This window comes from Suncus etruscus, chromosome 12, assembly GCF_024139225.1.
Source record: "Suncus etruscus isolate mSunEtr1 chromosome 12, mSunEtr1.pri.cur, whole genome shotgun sequence".
In the NCBI taxonomy this organism is placed as follows: Eukaryota; Metazoa; Chordata; class Mammalia; order Eulipotyphla; family Soricidae; genus Suncus; species Suncus etruscus.
The window spans coordinates 101,471,609-101,490,364 of NC_064859.1; the positions used below are offsets into that span (position 1 = coordinate 101,471,609).

The window sequence follows — 18,756 nt, forward strand, 5'->3', positions numbered from 1 at the left end:
TGGTTCAAATCCCCGCAGCCCATATGGACCCCTGAGCATGCCAAGAGCGATTTCTGAGCATACAGCCAGGAGTAAACCCTAAGTGCCCCTGGGTGTGATTTAAAGAAGAAGAATGAGGAGGAGGAGGAGGAGGAGGAGGAGGAGGAGGAGGAGAAGGAGGAGGAGAAGGAGGAGGAGATGGAGAAGAAGAAGGAGAAGGAGAAGGAGGAGAAGGAGAAGAAGAAGGAGAAGGAGGAGGAGGAGAAGGAGAAGGAGAAGGAAGAGGAGGAGAAGAAGGAGAAGGAGAAGAAGAAGAAGAAGAAGAAGAAGAAGAAGAAGAAGAAGAAGAAGAAGAAGAAGAAGAAGAAGAAGAAGAAGAAGAAGAAGAAGAAAGAAGAAGAAGGAAGAAGAAGGAGGAGGAGGAGGAGGAGGAGGAAGAAGGTGGAGGAGAAGGAAGAGGAGGAGGAGGAAGGAGGAGGAGGAAGGAGAGGAGGAAAAGAAAAAAGAAAAAAAACTCAAAAGAAAACAAGAAAGCAGTGCCTGGGGTGTGTGGGACAGAAACATTTAATCCAAGGCAGCTTCTAGCAAAACAGCTCATCTTCCTGGAGAACTCAGAGTCCGCGTTTAGCAAGCCAGCTCACGAATCACTGGCAAACAGGACAGGGGGATAGAACCATGCTGTTGCAAACTATCGGCTAGAGACTCCCTCCAAGCTTTCCAAACCCCAGTCCAGGGGCCCTGCAAGGCCGCAGCTGTGCAGTGCGTTTCACAGGCTGGTAGCAGCCATGAGTTAGGAAATAAATACCAGTCAGGATGCTGTGTGCAGACACAGGAGAAGCTGTGGGTACCAGGGCGGCACCACCAGGGGAAACCCTGACATGGCTCAGGCTTGTTCCATCAGTGTCCCCGAAACTCCTGTGACCGGCCCTGGGCTTGGGCCTCAGAGCTTACTTCGGAGCACAGCTCTCGGGAGCCAGCGAAGCAGCGGCACCTGGTTTCATGTTTACCAGATTCTCTCAGTATTTTAATAAGCACTGCAGGGGGACACAGGCCTGTGTGCATATGTCTGTGTGTATGCATGACTGTGTGTATGTTCATTTGTGTGTATGCATACATTTGTGCTAGTGCATGCATATGTGCGTGTTTATGTATGTGCGTGCGCCATCATCACCGTCTTTATGGCTCTCACCATCATACAACCGTCACCTCCTCTTCACTATCTTCACCCTCACCATCATCTTCACTATTATCATCTTCTTCATCATCCCCACCCATCCTCTGTGAAATCACCCCACTCGCCATATTTCCATCCCCTGGTGAACAAATCTGAATCAGGGTCGTGCATGAAATAATCCAAACCAGGCTGAGGGTGAAACACGTATAGTTGAGGCCGACAGTGATAGGGCGTTTGCCTTGCATGTGGCTGACCAGGGTTCAATCCCTGGCATCCCATATGGTCCCCCAAGCCTGCAAGGAGCGATTTCTGAGCACAGAGTCAGGAGAAACCCCTAAGTATCACCGGGTATGACCCAAAAACCAAAAAAAAAAAAAAAGAAGGAAGAAAGAAGAAAAAAAGAAAGGAAGGAAGGAAGAAAGAAAGAAGAAAGAAAGAGAGAGAGAAAGAAAGAAAGAAGAAAGAAAGAAAGAAAGAAAGAAAGAAAGAAAGAAAGAAAGAAAGAAAGAAAGAAAGAAAGAAAGAAAGAAAGAAAGAAAGAAAGAAAAAAGAAAGAAAGAAAGAAAGAAAGAAAGAAAGAAAGAAAGAAAGAAAGAAAGAAAGAAAGAAAGAAAGAAAGAAAGAAAGAAAGAAAGAAAGAAAGAAAGAAAGAAAGAAAGAAAGAAAGAAAGAAAGAAAGAAAGAAAGAAAGAAAGAAAGAAAGAAAGAAAGAAAGAAAGAAAGAAAGAAAGAAGATGTGTAGTCTGGTAGTCTTCCACTTCATATGGAGAGCCAGTTGCCTGCTGGAACTGTCATTTTCATTGAGTACAGAGGCCACCCCCAGGTGGGGAAGTAAGGACAGAGGAAGGACAGGCAGCTCAGGCGATCTTAAACCTGTCCCTTTTTTGTTTGCTTGTTTTGTTTTGGGGACCATGCCTGGCAGTGCTCAAGGGTTACTCCTGGCTTGCTCAAAAATCACTCCTGGCAGGCTTGGGGGGGCCAGATGGGATGCCAAGGATCGAACCGGGGTCCGTCCTAGATTAGCACATACAAGGCAGATGCCCTACCGCTTGCACCACCGCTCTGGTCTCTGGTTCCTCCTTTCCTTCCAGGAGCCTCAGCCCTAACCATGGGCCACGGCACCAGCTTGCCTTTCCTTGCAGGAGCCTTTCCCAAGGTTCGTGCTTAGCCACGGGAGCACAGATCACCGGGGTAGACAGCGGCTGCCCACCCTACCACCCACCCCGCAGGTTTCAAACAAACAGCTGCTGAAGCTGGAAAGTTTCCCTGTGAGCAGAAGCACCGAGAGGCTCCTGCTTGCTTGGCTCCTGCCAGCTGCAGAGCCCCGTGCAAACTCGGGCACCCTGGCCAAGGCTCTGTCCTCCCACCAGTGGGCAGGCTGCGGTCCCGGCCGGGAACAGGGCAGGCCTGTCTTTGCCCAGCCTCAAGCGTGGGCATTGTTGGGGAGCTTGGCGGGGAGGGCAGCCCTGGAACGCGGGGGAACCATGGGGAAGGATTAATGGAAACTCGTATTAAAATATGATACCTCCAAAAATCACTTCTTGCATTGAATCCCCGCTTTGTGAGGCGCACAGAGCTCTCACTATGAAGCTCGGGGAAGGGAAAAAAACGTAAAAGTCAGGAGGTGGCTGGCTCGGTAGAAATTAGCGGCTGGGATTTAAAACACAAAAAATTTTCCAGCCTGGATGGCACTGATTGATTTGAAGGGTTTGGTTGTTTGGGCCAGGCAGGGCCCAGAGGGGAAGTGAGGAAAATTAGAGCATGTGATTTTTTTTTATATCTATATTATAGGGCCAGCATGGGGGGTCCTGATGTGATTTTCACGCCTGTGAAACCATCTCATGACTTCCCTCTGGCTTGGGCCTTGGAAGTACTTCATAATCTAATGGTTGCTTGGCTTTGCAAAAAAAAAAAAAAAGTACAGAAAAAAAATAAATAAAAGGAATACCCTTCTTTGGGGCTGGAACGATAGCACAGAGGGGTGGGCATTTGCCTTGCATACAGTCAACCAGAGTTTGATCCCCGACATCCCATGGGATCCTCAGAGCCTGCCAGGAGTGATTCCACAGAGAACCAGGAGTAACCTCTGAGCACATTCGGTGTGGCCCCAAAACTAACAAACAAGCAAGCAAAGAGGCACCAGAGTAGGTGTGAGCCCAGGTGTGGACAGTTGCTCCCCCTTACCCCAGTCCACCACCCCCCAGAAAGACACCTTATGCTCCAGAGGTTGTTGATTCAGTGGAAGCTTCTGGAAAAGAGCATTTTCCCCCATTTTCTTTCAAAATGAACCCTAGAGAGAAAGGGCTCATTTTCTTGTGTGAACCAATATTTTAAAAATCTTTTTTTATTTGTTTGTTTTGGGGCCACACCCTGTGGTGCTCAGGGGTTACTCCTGGCTCTGAGCTCAGCAATCACTCCTGGCAGGCTCAGGGTACCCTATGGGACGCCGGGGATCGAACCAGGGTCAGCTGCATGTAAGGCAAATGCCCTCCTGACTTTGTGCTATATCACTCTGGGCCCTAAAAAAAAAAAAAAAACACTGTTTTTATTTTATGTATTTATTGGGTTTGGGGTCACACCTGGCAGTGCTCAGGGGTCACTTTTGGAATTACTCTATATGGTGCTTGGATGCCAGGGATGAAAGCTAGGTTGGCTACGTGCAAGACAAGTGCCCTCCCCACTGTGCGATGGTGCTGGCCCCTCAACAACAAATTCTTTCAGAAAATTCCAGTCCCTTCCGCTTGCTTTCTGGCCTGTGAACAGAGCTGGTGGTGTGGGCGAGCACAGTGCATGAGTCATGAGTCTCACAGAGCCAGCAAGTCCAGGAAAAAACAGAGAGAAAGAGAGAGAGAGAGGGCCAGAGAGACAGAGACACAGAGACAGACAGATAAACAGAGAGAGCGCACAAAGGAGAGAGAGCTTTGGGGTATAGTAGATGGTGTGGACAGAAATATAAATATAAGGAAAAAACAACATAAAATAAGCCAGGACTGGGGCTGGAGCGATGGTGCAAGAGATAAGGCGTCTGCCTTGCATGCACTAGCTTGGACGGACCACGGTTCGATCCCATGGCGTCCCATATGGTCCCCCAAACCAGGAGCGATTTCTGAGCGCATAGCCAGGAGTAACCCCTGAGCATCACTGGGTGTGGCTCAAAAACAAACTAATAACAACAACAACAACAAAAAAAAAAAAACAGGATTTAGTCTGAGCAAAGTGGCAGCTAAGTGCCAACAAAGTTTCCCCTGACCCTGAGACCTCCAAAGAGTTTGGAATTTTCCTCCTGCCCGAGGCCCCTACGTCTTGGTCTCCTGACTAGACCTCGGAGCTGGCTCCTGGGCTCATGCTGGCAGCAGGTACTGGGTGTGGCTCCTGGAGAGAATGTGGGATGTGGACATGGTGGATGCTTCTAGAACTCAATCTCAGCCCAGAAAGATAATATGGCGGGGCAAGTGCTTGCCTGCCATGCAGCTGACCCGAGTTTGAACTCCACATAGGGTACCCTGAGCACCACCGGAAGTGACCCCTGAACACAGAGCCTGGAGTCAACCTTGACTCAGCATTACTGGGTGTGGCAGGTAGATAGATAGAAGATAGATGGATAGTAGATGATAGAAAATGGATAGATGAATGGATAGAAAGATGATAGATAAATGGATAGATAAAAGATGGATAAATGGGGAGCCGGAGAGGTGGTGCAAGTGGTAGGGCATCTGACTTGCTTTGCTAGCCTAGGAACGGCCATGGTTTGATCCCCCGGAGTCCCATATGGTTCCCCAAGCCAGGATAGATTTCTGAGCGCAGAACCAGGAGTAACCCCTGAACATTACCGGGTGTGGCCCAAAGAGAACAAAAAAAAAAAGAGATGAATAAATGGGTGGATGGATGAATAGATAGAATATAAATAAATAGGACAGATAGAAGATAGATGGATAGGTAGGTAGATAATAGATGGTTATATATATGTGTGTGTGTGTGTGTGTGTGTGTGTGTGTGTGTGTGTGTGTGTGTGTATAGGTAGATAGATTGATAGATGGGTAGGTAAATGAATAGATAAAATTCAGCCCCCTTTCAGGGAATTAGCTGCCTTAGGCTCAGGCTGCAAAGTGAGCTGGTAGAGGGATGGGGGGTGCTGGGTCCAAGGTCCCCATCGCTCACTTGATATGCCTATACTTTGATCAGCTGTAAATGGGGCCTGAGCCATTCATGTAAGGAGCACAGGGAGCGAGAACCCCCATGATCTCCCATGGTCTCACATGGTGCTGGTTCTGTTGGGATATTTGCCACATGCAGCCAGAGCAATCTTGGGGGTTTTGACTCTGCCCCGATGCCCCTCAGTACATCTCCTCATCCCCTCCCTCCCTCCCTCCCTCCCTTTCCCCCTTCCTACTCTTCCTTCCCACATTCCTTCCTTTCTCCTTCCCTCCTTCCTTGTTCCCACTTTCCTTCCTTCCTCCCTTCCCTCCTGCCCTCCTGCTGCTGAGTGCTCCCTAAAATAGAAGCTCTGCCAGCACCCCAGGCCGAAACCCAGGGCAGGCATGTGGAAATACTTTGGCAGCAGTGTTGTGCAGGAAGCCCAGATTTCTAACCATAACTCACTGTAAATATTTACAAATTCAGTATCACGTGGGTGTTCAGAATTTCAGTTCGAAGCAATCTCATGCCTGATATGTACGTACTTTTTGTACGTTCTGCTCTCAGCAGCCATGACTAATTCCCCCTTCAGAGTAAGGGCAGGGCTTCGACACACACATGCACACAAATACACACACACACATGCACAGAAACACATACGTACACATATGTACACAGCATGGCTGAGGCTCCAGCCCAGAAGTGGCCACTTTCAACACCGAATGAGGTGAGATGCCCTAGGTCCCCACCCCAAGCCTGACCAGTCTGTGGGAATTCATCCCTGTAGGTCCAGAGAATCACTTTGTCTCTGACCACCCATGACTCCTAAGAGGTTACACTGGTCTCTCTATCTCCCCCATAACCACAGCTTGAGGCCCAGAGTAGAGGTGGCCCTAATGTTCAGTGCTTAGCCTGACAGCACTGGAGGAAGTGCTCCAGGGCTAGACCTGGAGAGGCCCAGAGAGCCACAATGGAGTGCTGGGTTCTAATTCAGGTCCTGGATCATGCCCAACCCACACCTTTGACAGAGGCTTCACCATTGGCCCTGAACTTTTTCTGTATACTTTTGGGTGGCCATACCCAGCAGTGCTCAAGGGTTACTCCCAGCTCTGCACTCAGGAACCACTCCTGGCAGACTGGAGGGACCCTATGAAATGCTAGATGTCGAACCTGGGTCTGTGTGAGGTCATGAAAGGTGTTTCCATACCAGACACTGCCCTTGGTCTGACCCACGTGTGTTTACTGATGCCCAAACAGCCCTCAGGAGAGAGGGGAGAGATCAACTTAGGGGGTTCTCACACCACAAGGCCACCTCGAGCATGGGCCCTAGGACCCCCAGTGGCCCCAAAACTGCCACATCCAGTACCAGGAATCTCACACCTTAGGGAAGTCATAGGAACTACCCTGGGACAGAAAATCTGCTAGCTGGACTCAGACGCACTTTTCCTGGTTTTCTTCAAGACCCACTGCCCACAACACAAGAGACACATGTGTAACAGACTCTTTATTGTGCGAATGAACTACCCATGCTCGGCCGGTCAGTGTGGACGCACGGAAGTACCCCGAGTCCCAGAGACCATGATGTGGGGGAATCCCACATCCTCAGAGGCATGACGGGAAGGCGGGTCTCGGAGCTTCAGCCCAGAGGCAGCTGGGAGCAGAGTGGAGGGAGAAAGGCAGGCAGGGCAGGCCGAGGGGGTGGTGACACTCTCCAGACCTGGACTGTGTCCCCCCCCCCCCAACGCCCACCCCAACAGCCACCCAGGGCCAGCGATCAAACGGAGGCTCTGCAAAGGGCAGCCAAAGGCACATAAAAATATATATTTCACTTTAAAAATAACTTAGGTATCCTGGTACTTGGCTCGTGTCTTCCCATGGTCGATTCTGCGATAAAATAGAGCAATAGATAAGGGGTGTAGAAGAATGAGAGGTTCCCCCCCAAACACACCCCACCCACACCCCAAAATCCCCGTGTAAAAACAGAAAAGTCGTTGTAATAATACTGAAGCGCTTGCTGTGTGGAGCCCAGAACCACCTTCTAGGAACAAAGCGTCCAGAAAAAAGAGGCCACACTGGGACGCCCCGTCATACAGAAAGATTATCAGGGAGTCATTTCCTAAACGGGACCCCCATCTCTTGGGGTCTTCAAACCCTATCCCAGGGAGACGACGTTTCTCAGGCAACAGTGGCCAGAGCTGGCCCCATGTGGATACAGCGCCCTGCTGAGGCATAAGATGTAGCTTTTTTTTTTTTTTTTTTTGCTTTTAGATATTGAGGGGGGGTGTGTAAGGATTTTGCAGCAATAACAAAAAAAAAAAAGGGTCTTTCCAGAACATTCTCTGAGGAGACCCAGCACAGCTGCAACAACATGGTCACGGAGCTCAGTGTTCAATTCAGTCCCCCGGCACTCGGTAAGGGGGTGTCCTGGGGTTCACGGAGTTCTGGGGGCTACTTGTTCTTCTCCATGACATTCAGCACCTCGTCCAGGAGCGAGGGCCCCAAGTCCAGCTGCAGAGACAGGAGTGAGCCTGTGAGGTCGGAGAGTGACGTCTGGGACGGGGCCTTTCCGGGGCTCAGTGGGCAAGGAGGTGGTGGCGGGGGGTCAAACATGTCCTCTGCGGGCCAATCTGGGTACTGTTCTGACAGGCTGGACGAGTGGCTGTCCCGGCCCTGGCTGGACTGGGATGCAGAGCCGCTGGAGGCCCAGGACACGTCAGCGGCTTGGCCAGGTGGAGGGGCCTGTGGGCGAGCAGAGGGCGCACAGCCCAGCCTGGAGAGGCCCAGAGTCTCCTGCCGGGTGTGGAAGGTGACAGGTGACAGCAGCGGCAGCATGAGTGCCTGGGAGCCCCCGATGCTGGGCAGCGAGATGGCGTTCTTGAGCACTGGAGACGGAGTCTCAGGCAGGGCCGAGTCGGAGGTGCTATTGGCCCGGAAGAACTCATGGCCGGGGAGTGTGGGACCATGGGCAGCCTCTTCGGGGGCCCCAGGCAGCAGCTCGTAGTTGCCCTGCAGGAAGGAGATGTCCCCAAAGACGTCGCGCTGGCCCTCCCTGCCGATGTGGATGGTGTGACGGAAGTCACCCAGCGGGGGGCTGATCATGTCGGGGGACAGCACGTCCCGAAGACGGAACTTCTTGCCCTTCTTGTGGGCCGCCTTCAGGTAGATGGGGGTCTTGGCTGGCATGGTGGTGGGGCCGTGGCGGGCTGGCCTCCTGGAAAACTTCCGAGTCGGGGTCACATCCTTTTCAGGCAGCTCTGGAAACTGCAGGGATTCAGGGTCCGAGAGTCCAGTCCGAGCTTTCCCGAGGGACTCTGGAACTGGTCACAGGGACAGTGGTTGCAGCCTGGGATGGGAGCAGAAAGCAAGCAGTTAAGCACAGTGTTTAAAAGGGAGAGAGGGATGAGGGGGAGGGAGAAACGGGGAGAGGGAGAGAAGGAATGTCTGCCCCAGAGTCAGGCATGAGAGAGGGCAGGGGAAGGGCAGGAGGGAAACTGGGGACATTGGTGGCAGGAAATATGCCCTGGCGAAGGGTGTTGGACATTGTAGGACTGACTTTCAATTATGAACATCTTTGGAACTGTGAATCTCATGATTTGATTATTTTAAAAAAGGAAGGAAGAAAGAAAAAAGGGAAAGAGAAAAGGAAAAAAGGAAAGAGAAAGAGAGAAAGAAAGAGAGAAAGAAAGAAAGAGAGAAAGAAAGAAAGAAAGAAAGAAAGAAAGAAAGAAAGAAAGAAAGAAAGAAAGAAAGAAAGAAAGAAAGAAAGAGAAAGAAAGAAAGAAAGAAAGAAAGAAAGAAAGAAAGAAAGAAAGAAAGAAAGAAAGAAAGAAAGAAAGAAAGAAAGAAAGAAAGAAAGAAAGAAAGAAAGAAAGAAAGACGGAGAGAGAGAGGGAGAGAGAGGGAGAGAGAGAGAGAGAGAGAGAGAGAGAGGGAGGGAGGAAGGGAGGGAGGGAGGGCGGGAGGGAGGGCGGGAGGAAGGAAGGAAGGAAGGAAGGAAGGAAGGAAGGAAGGAAGGAAGGAAGGAAGGAAGGAAGGAAGGAAGGAAGGAAAAGAAAAGGAAGAAACTAACTTCTTTCTTGGGTTGTGACACTGACCAAACTCACACCTCCTTCCCCCTGCCAGCAACCAGTGTGGTACTCCCTCCCCCCCCCCAGCAAAAAAAAAAAAAAGTGAATTAACGGTGGCTTGGACCCTTCTATCCTGAGCCCAGCTGGAGTTTGTTATTTCCTTCCATTAAGAAAGATATAAACTTAATTCTGAACAATGGTGCCCTGATCCTAGTCTCACGGGATCTGTAGGGAAACAGAGGAGAGAAAAGACAGATAAAGACCTCCCCTCCCCTGACTTGAATCCACACATAGACACATGGAGGGTTTGGGGATTTGTTCTAAGGATTCGGCTCAGCCTTCGGGTACTACAGAGCCAGGAATGCAGCAGAGGCAGAGCACAATGACGTGTGTGAGGCTCAGAGGTCCAGTACCCACGGCCTCCCTGCTGTCCAGTACTGCCAAGGGTGACTCTAGTGGCCCCCAAACATTAAAGCAACCACCAAATACACACATACATACATAACTCCAAACACAATCACACACACACTCAAACACATTCAAACACACACATATACAACTGTGGTGTGTGACCAAGAGGGCCCAGCTCCTTCAAAACAACTGGACCTGGTTTTTGTTTGCTTGGGGTCACACCCAGCGGTGCTCAGGACTCGCTCTAGGCTCTGCACTCAGGAATCACCAGCAGGCTCAGGGAATCCTCTGGGGATGCCGAGAATTGAACCTGTTCAGCCACAAGCAAGGCAAACGCTCTCCCAGCTGTGCTATGCTCTGGCTACAACTGGACCTATTTTCACTCTGGCTTTGGCTTTTTCTCAGAGCTGTAGTAGCCTGAGGGCTCTCCCAGAGTGGGCACACCCAGAAGGTTCCATTGCCTACACTACCCACGCTCCCCAATCTGGTTGTCTCTTGGTGCCCATCTTAATGAAAGCAGACCCTCCATCTCTGGGCAGGGCCTGACACCCTGAGCTGCCCAACTGGCCAGCACCAGTCTGGGCATCAGAGGGTACAGTCCTGGCCCTGCAGCATGGCAGATGGCAGCCTGGCATGAGGGAATTAGGGTCCTACGCAGAGTTTAGATCCTAGTCTCCTGCAAAACCCTCAAAAGTCCTTCCCCTGCAAGCACACGGCGAGTGGGACCCTGCCACACCGGGGTACTGGCACCCCCTTCCCACACACTTCAGGGGCAGTATCAGGGTGCAGGATGGGGTGGGGGTAGGCACGTGGGTTCCTTCTGGGCACACGAGGCAGGACAGGAGCCAGTCTATAGACTGGGCACAAGGTCACTCCAGGACAGGCGGCCTGGATGCTTGGGAGAAACAAACAGGAAGATGGGGTTGGGGTGGGGGGGTGTTTGGGCCCCTGGGCCAGGACCTCAGTCACACTCAGCTTGCATGGGGGAGGGTGGGCAGGAAAGTGGGGGTTGCTGGACAGAGCCAGCAGCCCTCAGGCACTGCCAAAGGGGCAGAGGTGGCTTAAGAGTCTTGCCTAGGTGGAGGCTGGGAGGAAGGAAACAGAAGGGGGAAGAGCAAGAGGAACCAGAGGGACCTACCAAGGCCTCACTCTCCTGGTGCTAATATTAACAGGGCGCTGCAGGGCTGGGGCCCTGTGGCTGGGCCCTGTTTGGAGACATAGAGAACCAGATGGGTGTTTCCGTGGCCTTGCCCACCACCAAAGTCTACCCATCACAAAGCTCCTCCCACCACCAAACTTTACCTGCCGCTGAAGCTCCACCCACTACAGAGGCCCCACCCACCACCAAGTCTCACCCATGAGGCCACACCCACCAGCTAAGGACCTGGACTTCACCTACCAAATGAGAATGAAGACCCAGGGAAGACCCAGGGACCCAGCAATAGTGTGTTCGTGTACTTGACACGCAACTGACCCAGGTACAAACCCCAGCATCCCATGTGGTTGGTCTCCCAGCCAGCCAAGAGTGATCCCTGAGCACCGCTGTGGACCAAAAGGCCACCACACAGGAAAGAATGACGATGTGGTGACCACCTCATGGCCTGTCCTCTGCAAGAGACCACTCAGAGAAAGGGAGAAAGGGAGAAAGGCCACCTCCATGCCCTCTCACACCCTATATTCCTCCATGCAGGGACCCAATGGACGATTCATTTGGATTAATTAGGGGGTCTTTTTCGGCTCTGCTCACAAGCCCTAGTCTGCAAGGATCCTGAGAGCAGGGAGAGACTCACCCTAGACCCCCCAACTCTCATATCCCCCCCCCCATCACCCCTCGCCCATATCCCTGGTCTCCTCAGCTCTGTTCAACATGAAGGAGCCTGATGCAAACTGAAGCAAGCAGCTCCTTCGCCCTGACCCAGCAGCTGGAGTAATGTCCCAAACAGTGCCCAGCTCAGGGACGCTGACCCCCCAGGGCCCAGAGCCCCTCTCCTTTTCTGCCCACAGGGCCCCTTGAATAATGTGGGGCTCTTTGGGGCCATGGACAAGCTAAAACAGGAGTTCACCACACCAGTACGGGACCAAGCCGTGACCACTGCCCACGTCATTGAGACAAGAAAAGACTGACAGCCTGCATGTGCAGAGAACGAAGGAATGAACAGCACAGCCAGAAATCCCTGAGCGAGATCTGGTCTGGCTCCTCTGTCGGTCCATCTGCCCATCCAACCATCATCCATCCATCCATGCATGCATACATGCATAGCCCTACCAGAGTCCCTCAGAGCACAAGCTGGTCTGACTCCCTCTGTCTGTCCATCCATCTGTCGGTCCATGAGTAGCCCAGCTCAAAGTTCAGTCCAACTTCAGACTAGTTTCCCTGCACTGCCCTCCCTGGCCCAACGCTGGGTGAGCAGGTGTCCTTCCGGGGGCTGTGTGGCTCTAGGGGACAGCTCCAGGCAGGAGCCAGCTGCAGGAACAGCTGTGAGCAGTGCCTGGAGCACAGACACCTCCAGAGCAGTGACCTCGGAACATAAGAGTATGGCCAGGCCCTGGGAACACTGCCTGGGGCACAGCAGAGATTTGGCCTCTGGTAGGAAACAGCCACGGGGATGCCCTCAGGTCAGTGCCCAGTGTGCCCTGAAGGTCTGGGGTTTCAGGCAAGAAGGACTGGGGTGGGGGGGCACTGAAGGCCATGAGCACTGCCTGGCTGTACCCCAGGAAACAAAGTGCTTGACTTCGCCCTCCAGGGACAGAGCCGGCCTGGAACCACATCGGCCTGGAACCACATCGCTGCTCAGCTCCGTTGTGTTCCCAGGGGCTGTCCCTGCTCACTTCCTGGGGAGCAGTGACGCCAACATCTCCCTCATTCCCAGCAAAGCTGGGGGAGCCCAAGGAGGAAGCAGGTGTGGGCTGCAATGCCTTGGCCCTCAAGACAATGGCCCAGCCACCTCCTGAGTCAACACATGTTCTCCACCGCCCTCCACAGTACAACATCCTCGGACCCAGGGAAGTTCCTTCCTGAGGGCCCTGCAGGGGGCCATGTCACTTCCCCACTGCCCCATGTCCACTTCCAGGGATGATGTGACGCCTGAGCTGAAGGAAAGTGCAAGTCTGAGTAAATAAATCAAAACACCTGTCCAGAAAAATCGCCTTCTTCCTGCTGGTCACTTCTAGAACATTCTCTGGAGGAAGGGGGGAGAAAGGAGGGGAGGGCCAGGGATGGACAGACAGATGCACGCACGAACACACACATACACACACACAGACACACACAGACACACACACACACAGACACACAGACACACACACACACACACACAATCTCCCTGGTCGGCAGGATGGTCGGGAGAAGCTCTCCGAAAAACCACAGGTGGACTCCCCGACAAACACCTGCTCTACCCGCCCCTCTCCAGCCAGAATGTCCCCTGGAATGTTCCTGCCACATTGGGGCTCACTCTTCCCCCACAATGATCGAGCTTAGAGCTCACTCCTGGCTCTGCCTTCAGGAGTCACTCCTGGTGAGTTCAGGTGACCAGGATGGACCCAGGGTGGGCCACACGCAAGGCTGACACCAGTATCTGTTGAAGTTAGGCCATATCTAAGTGTGTGCCGCTGGCTGTACACGCAGGCATCCAGGAGTTAAAATGACCAAGTTGGTTAAGACAGTGGGCTTTGATCTCTGGGACAGGGTGACAGACGGAAGTGGAGAGAAATAGGGTGCCTTGCCCAGCCCGAAACCAAAGCACCTTGTCCTTTCTTAATACATCAGACTTGTACCAGGATTTTCTTTCCAGTATGGCACAGGTGAGTAGCACTTCCTGCCACTAAGCCAACCCTGAGCCCCTGGCATTTGATTTTTTTTTTCATTAAACTTTTCTAGCTCAAAGTCAGAGTTACACAGTGTCCCTATATACAGATGAGTTGGTGAACTGGAGGCAACACCGGGACCAATTCTTGCACTGGCACCAAGTCTGGGGGACCCCTTCCCCCTTCACCTGAACTGACAGCATCCTTCCCTGCTGTTCCAGACCCTCTGCCAGACCAGAATCTCTCCCACATCCCTGTCGTCACATACAGGGGTGAGCGGAGTCAGTGTGTGACCCAGGGTCGCCTCCCAGCAAGTGATCACAGATCCACCCATCAGGCCTCGAGCACCCATGGGCATCACCATCCATCCTGACTCCAGAGCAGCCACAGAACTGCTTTACAACTGCACTTGACCATTCGTGCTTCTAAGACAGCCTGAAACATTCTGGAACCTTCCTGAATGTTTGGTTCCCATGCAGAGGTCAAACTTCCACCTGCCCCTCAGGGGTGCGCCCCACACATATGCCTTTCTCCACCTGCCTCAGGCCTGGCCCAAGAGTGTCCATGTTTGTCACCAGCTGGCTGTAGGCGACCACAGTTGGACTCGGGGCCAGAGAGTCACAGATGGATCAGTCTGGGAAGTGAACACACCTGTCTCCAGGCACCAGAGCCAGGCGAGGGCACCGAGGCAGGGCTGGCTTGGGAACTGTGGGCAGTGCCAGGAGGAACCCAGCTCAGGGTCTGACCTCAGGAGCCACGACAGGTACCACAAGCAGGAGGCAGTCCAGGGCCAGGAGAACTTGGGGACGGTCTGAACCCCAACTTTAGCTCCTTGACTCCACCTACTCATCTATACATTGGGACGCTGTGTAACTCTGACTTTGAATTACAAAAGTTCAATGAAAAAATAAAAATCAAATGTCAGGGGCCCAGGGCTGGCTTGGTGGCAGAAGTGCTACCTCATAAATAAATGTTAAGCCCTGAGTCTGATCCCAGGTGCTGCCCACCTGTGCCACACACGGTGCTGGCAGCTCTGCCCTTTACCAACCTGGTACATCAACATCAGGCGTGTCTGAATGCAGGAACACATTTAGGGGCAAGCTGAAGGGCCGAGCATCATTCACACGGTGCTCAAACCCACTGGAACTGAAAGGGTCTTTTCCACAGAGCTAGAGTATTTTGTATTTATTTTAGGTATTGTATTTATTTTGTATTTAGAAATAAAGAAAATTGGAGGGGAGGCCAAAGGAGGCAGTTGGACAGAGGCAGTTGGATAAAGAGGATAAAAGGGGGAGAAGAGAGAAATAATGGGGGAAGAGAGACAAACAGAAGAGGGAAGAGACAAGAGAAGAAGAGAGACAGCACAGACAGGAAAAGACAGTGAAGAGAGAAATAGGGGAAAGAAGAGACACAAGGGGGAGACATAGAAGGAGGAGAGAGAGAACACGGTCACTGCCCAGACAGAGAGGAGAGACAGAGAGAGAGAAAGAGAAGGGGAGAGACATACAGAGATAGAGGAGAAAGAAGAGAAGACAGACACAGAGAGAAGGACAGAGAGACAGAGACAGAGAGGGGAGAGACACAGAAAAAAAAAGAGACAGTAAGACAGAGAAAGAGGAGAGAGAGAAGAGGAAGTGAGGGAGGAGAGACAGAGAGAAGGAGAAGAGAGACACAGAGAGGGTCAAAGAGACAGGAGAAAGAGAAGAGGAAGGGAGAAGAAGAGAGACACAGAGAGGGACAGAGAGAAGGAGAAGAGAGACACAGAGAGGGTCAAAGAGACAGGAGAAAGAGAAGAGGAAGGGAGAAGAAGAGAGACACAGAGAGGGACAGAGAGACACAGAGAGAGGGACACACAGAGAGACAGAGTGATACAGAGAGAGACAGAAACAGAAAGACAGAGAGGAGAGACAGGAGAAGAGAGGAGAGAGATTGAACCAGGGAGGATTAGGCTCTTTTGGCCAAACCTTTTGTTCCCCAAAGCCTCTTTGTTTGGATCATTTATTGTGGACGATTATTGCCAAGGTCTCCCCAAGAATGGGAGTTGGTCTCTCAATTTGGAAGATATTTGGGGACCCTGGACATATCAGCAGTGGACTCAACTGCCACAAGCTACGTGGAAGCCTCTGAGCTGTGGCCTGAACTGGGTGCTGAGGTGGGGAGCCCCTCATCTCGCATGGGGCTTTGGGTACAGCTTGGCTGGACTTTAGCAGCAATCAGAGAGACACAAAGTGGGGAAGGAAGGCTTTTGCCATGCATGCGGCCAACCCTGGTTCGATCCCCAGCACCGCCAGGTGTGGCCTAAAAACCAAACCACAGGATGAGAAAAAGGTAGCAAGGGCCTGCTCAAAACATGGCAGCGAGGGGCAGAGCACAGCCCACAGCTGAATTTCTAACCCCAAGAGTGCCCCATGGTCCATCTCCCCTGGGCACAGCATCTGCTTGACCCGAAGCAGAGAGAGGAACATCTCCCAGGGTCCCCTCAGCTTCCAGGGGTGGCCAGCAGGCATGTGGTTCTGGGCCTGCGTTCTAACAAGAGCTCAGGCCAAGTCTTGGGCCACTGTCTGGGACACAGAGCTCAGGGACAATTGGGAAGCTGGGGGGAAGTAGCAGGTGGTTCCGGGGTCCTCCACCACTGTACCCATGGGCGCTGGGCAAGGGTGTTGGAATATCACGCATGACACGGGCCTCCCCAGATATCAAGGACCAGCTCATGGACCAGCTGGAAGCCCCAGGCTTGTCGTCCTATGAGACGTGGACGGGGACACGGAGGAAACAGGATCTCAGAGATGCTTCCGCCCGTCTCAGAGGCGGCTGCTTCCTGAGCTGGGGGTGTTTAGGAAGTTTTTCCCGTGAGTGTAGGGGTTTGCGTCACTACGGAGCTCAGCTCAGCATTGACCAACTCCAATACTATACGCACTGTTGTGTTCGTCAAATGAGCTTTCAAGGGGACCCCATGTGGAGCAAGCCAGTTCTTGGGCTCTTTCTGTTGGTTTGGAAGCAACTTGGGTTTCAGCCTTTCCAGAACACTCAAGAACCTTCCAGAACACTCCAGAACCTTCCAGAATCCTCCAGAGCTGCCTGGACAGAGAACTGAGCAGCTGTCCCTCCAAAGGATCATAAAGTAGAAACTCCACCCTGAAGTTTAGGAGGAGCCCTTAAGCCTCCTGACTCACCCTCCAGAGGCCTGGCCATCCACAAAGCATGGTTGGGTCAGATCCCTGGACACCACATGCACCCCTCCAATAATTCATTCCCCGTAGCCTAGGATTCCCCCATCCTGGACTCCTTCCCCACCTACCAAATCTCTTCTCTCAACAGACGCCTAGAAGTCCTGGAGACTAGGCCCAGCCCTGGGTGGTATCACTGTCATTTTCCTGCAGGGTGGGGCCGAGATAAGAGACCCACCCCCCACTCCCAACCCCACCCAGGGCAGCTTTCAGCTCTCTCCCCACCAATCCTCAGGTCTACACCTGCCTCCAAAGCCCACTCGGTAGGCCTGAGCTGTTTCACCGTGGCCAAGTGACTCCACCTGTCAGAGCCAGCTAGGAAATGGAATCAACCTGATTCCCTGCAGGAGAGGCAGCTCAATGGAGATCAAAGCTTCCAGCCCCCAAAAGCCACAATAGCCAAACCAAGGACACCCAACTTCTTCTGCATCTCTTCCACAAGCATCATCTTTTGCTAAACTCTTTTCTGCCTCACTGAGGTCCCAAGACCCTTCCTCTTTCCCTTCCCCACTACCATCACCACCACCACCACCACTGTCAGCGTGAGTGGGGGAATCTGGTGAGCGCTGGAGCTCCCCCAACTCTTATTAATAATTCTTGCTGTCCCGAGAGTGGCCGCACACAGGGGAACCGCTGGTCCCCGTGGATGCTGCCTGGTCACAGCTGTAGGCTGTGGGCTTAAGTGTCGGACACCTGCATGCCCCACTCCCCAGCCCTGTAAAACTGGGGATTGGATCAGAGGAGCTTCTGCCCCAAGGCAGGATTATTAGAAAGCCCTGAGCTCACCAGAGAAAAAGGCTGACAAGAGCAGAACTTAGGTGGGGAAAGTGTTAAAGAGTTGGGACCACTAGGGCAGGTGTGTGACCATCACAGCTATCAAAAGCGGTGACTGGAGACATCCGGCCAGCTGTGAGGGTTCAAATGATTCCACTTATATGCTCTATGCACACAGTTAAAAAGACTCCAATCCGGGCCCGGAGAGATAGCACAGCGGTGTTTGCCTTGCAAGCAACCGATCCAGGACCAAAGGTGGTTGGTTCGAATCCCGGTGTCCCATATGGTCCCCGTGCCTGCCAGGAGCTATTTCTGAGCAGACAGCCAGGAGTAAACCCTGAGCACTGCCGGGTGTGGCCCAAAAACAAAAAAAAAAAACAAAAAACAACAAAAAAGACTCCAATCCCAGCTACAATCATGTCTGTAATCAAGGTGGTTAAATAAAGATATTATAAAAAATAAAAACAGACTCCAGGGGTCAGAGTAGTAGTACTGCAAATAGTGCATTTGCCTTGCACACTGCCGACCTCAGTTTGATCCCTGGCATTCCAGGTGATTCCCCGGAGCCCACCAGGAGTGCTTCATTCCTGAGTGCAAAGCCCTGAGCACCCAAACTCAAACCAAACAAATTCAAGTTCTTATTCAGGAAGAATACCAGCTCACAGGGTCCCTCATAGGGCGTAAAATCAGCAAGAATTTTTATCAACAGAGAGATAACAAGGTCCCTAATCAATCAGACTCGCACAGCTGCATGATAAGAGGCAGCTAGAGGTAAGAAGCTGGGGGGGGGGGGGAGTCAAACACCTGTCGGGGCATGTCCCAGGGAGGAGTGACAACAACGGTCCTTCCTTGGGCCATGAACTACTCCTGTTCAGGGTTTGAGCTCAGAAGATGGCAGAGCCACTGGGAGCCTATGGCCTGTCCAGAACTTCCAGGAGGAGCTGGGGAGCAGGTGGGCCCCAGAGATCAGCCCTTCCACCCACCCACCCAAAGGCTCAACTGAGCAACTGTCAATCTGGCTTGGGGAGGAGCCCCTGGATCGCCCACTGGCACAGCAACGTGCAACCACAATCCCCCTGATCCCGGGATGTACCCCAGCTGTTTGGAATCCAGGCGTGTGTGCATCCATCCGTCTGTCCGTCTGTCTGTCTGTCTAGGACCTGCCTGGCTCAAGTTCTCTTCCATG

At 52.4% G+C, this 18,756-nt stretch overlaps 1 protein-coding gene across 1 annotated transcript; it reads right to left on the bottom strand.

Moving 5' to 3' along the window:
* Window positions 1-7,595: 7,595 nt before the first annotated feature.
* On the bottom strand, window positions 7,596-8,597 carry CDC42EP3 (CDC42 effector protein 3). Its single transcript, XM_049784286.1, has one exon. It carries the CDS (start codon window positions 8,468-8,470, stop codon window positions 7,736-7,738), a length of 735 nt encoding a protein of 244 aa, XP_049640243.1. The 5' UTR covers window positions 8,471-8,597; the 3' UTR covers window positions 7,596-7,735.
* Window positions 8,598-18,756: the final 10,159 nt, after the last annotated feature.

Bases quoted from the DNA above. Each gene is read 5' to 3' on its own strand.
- CDC42EP3 (XM_049784286.1), bottom strand. From the start codon at position 8,470: ATGCCAGCCAAGACCCCCATCTACCTGAAGGCGGCCCACAAGAAGGGC.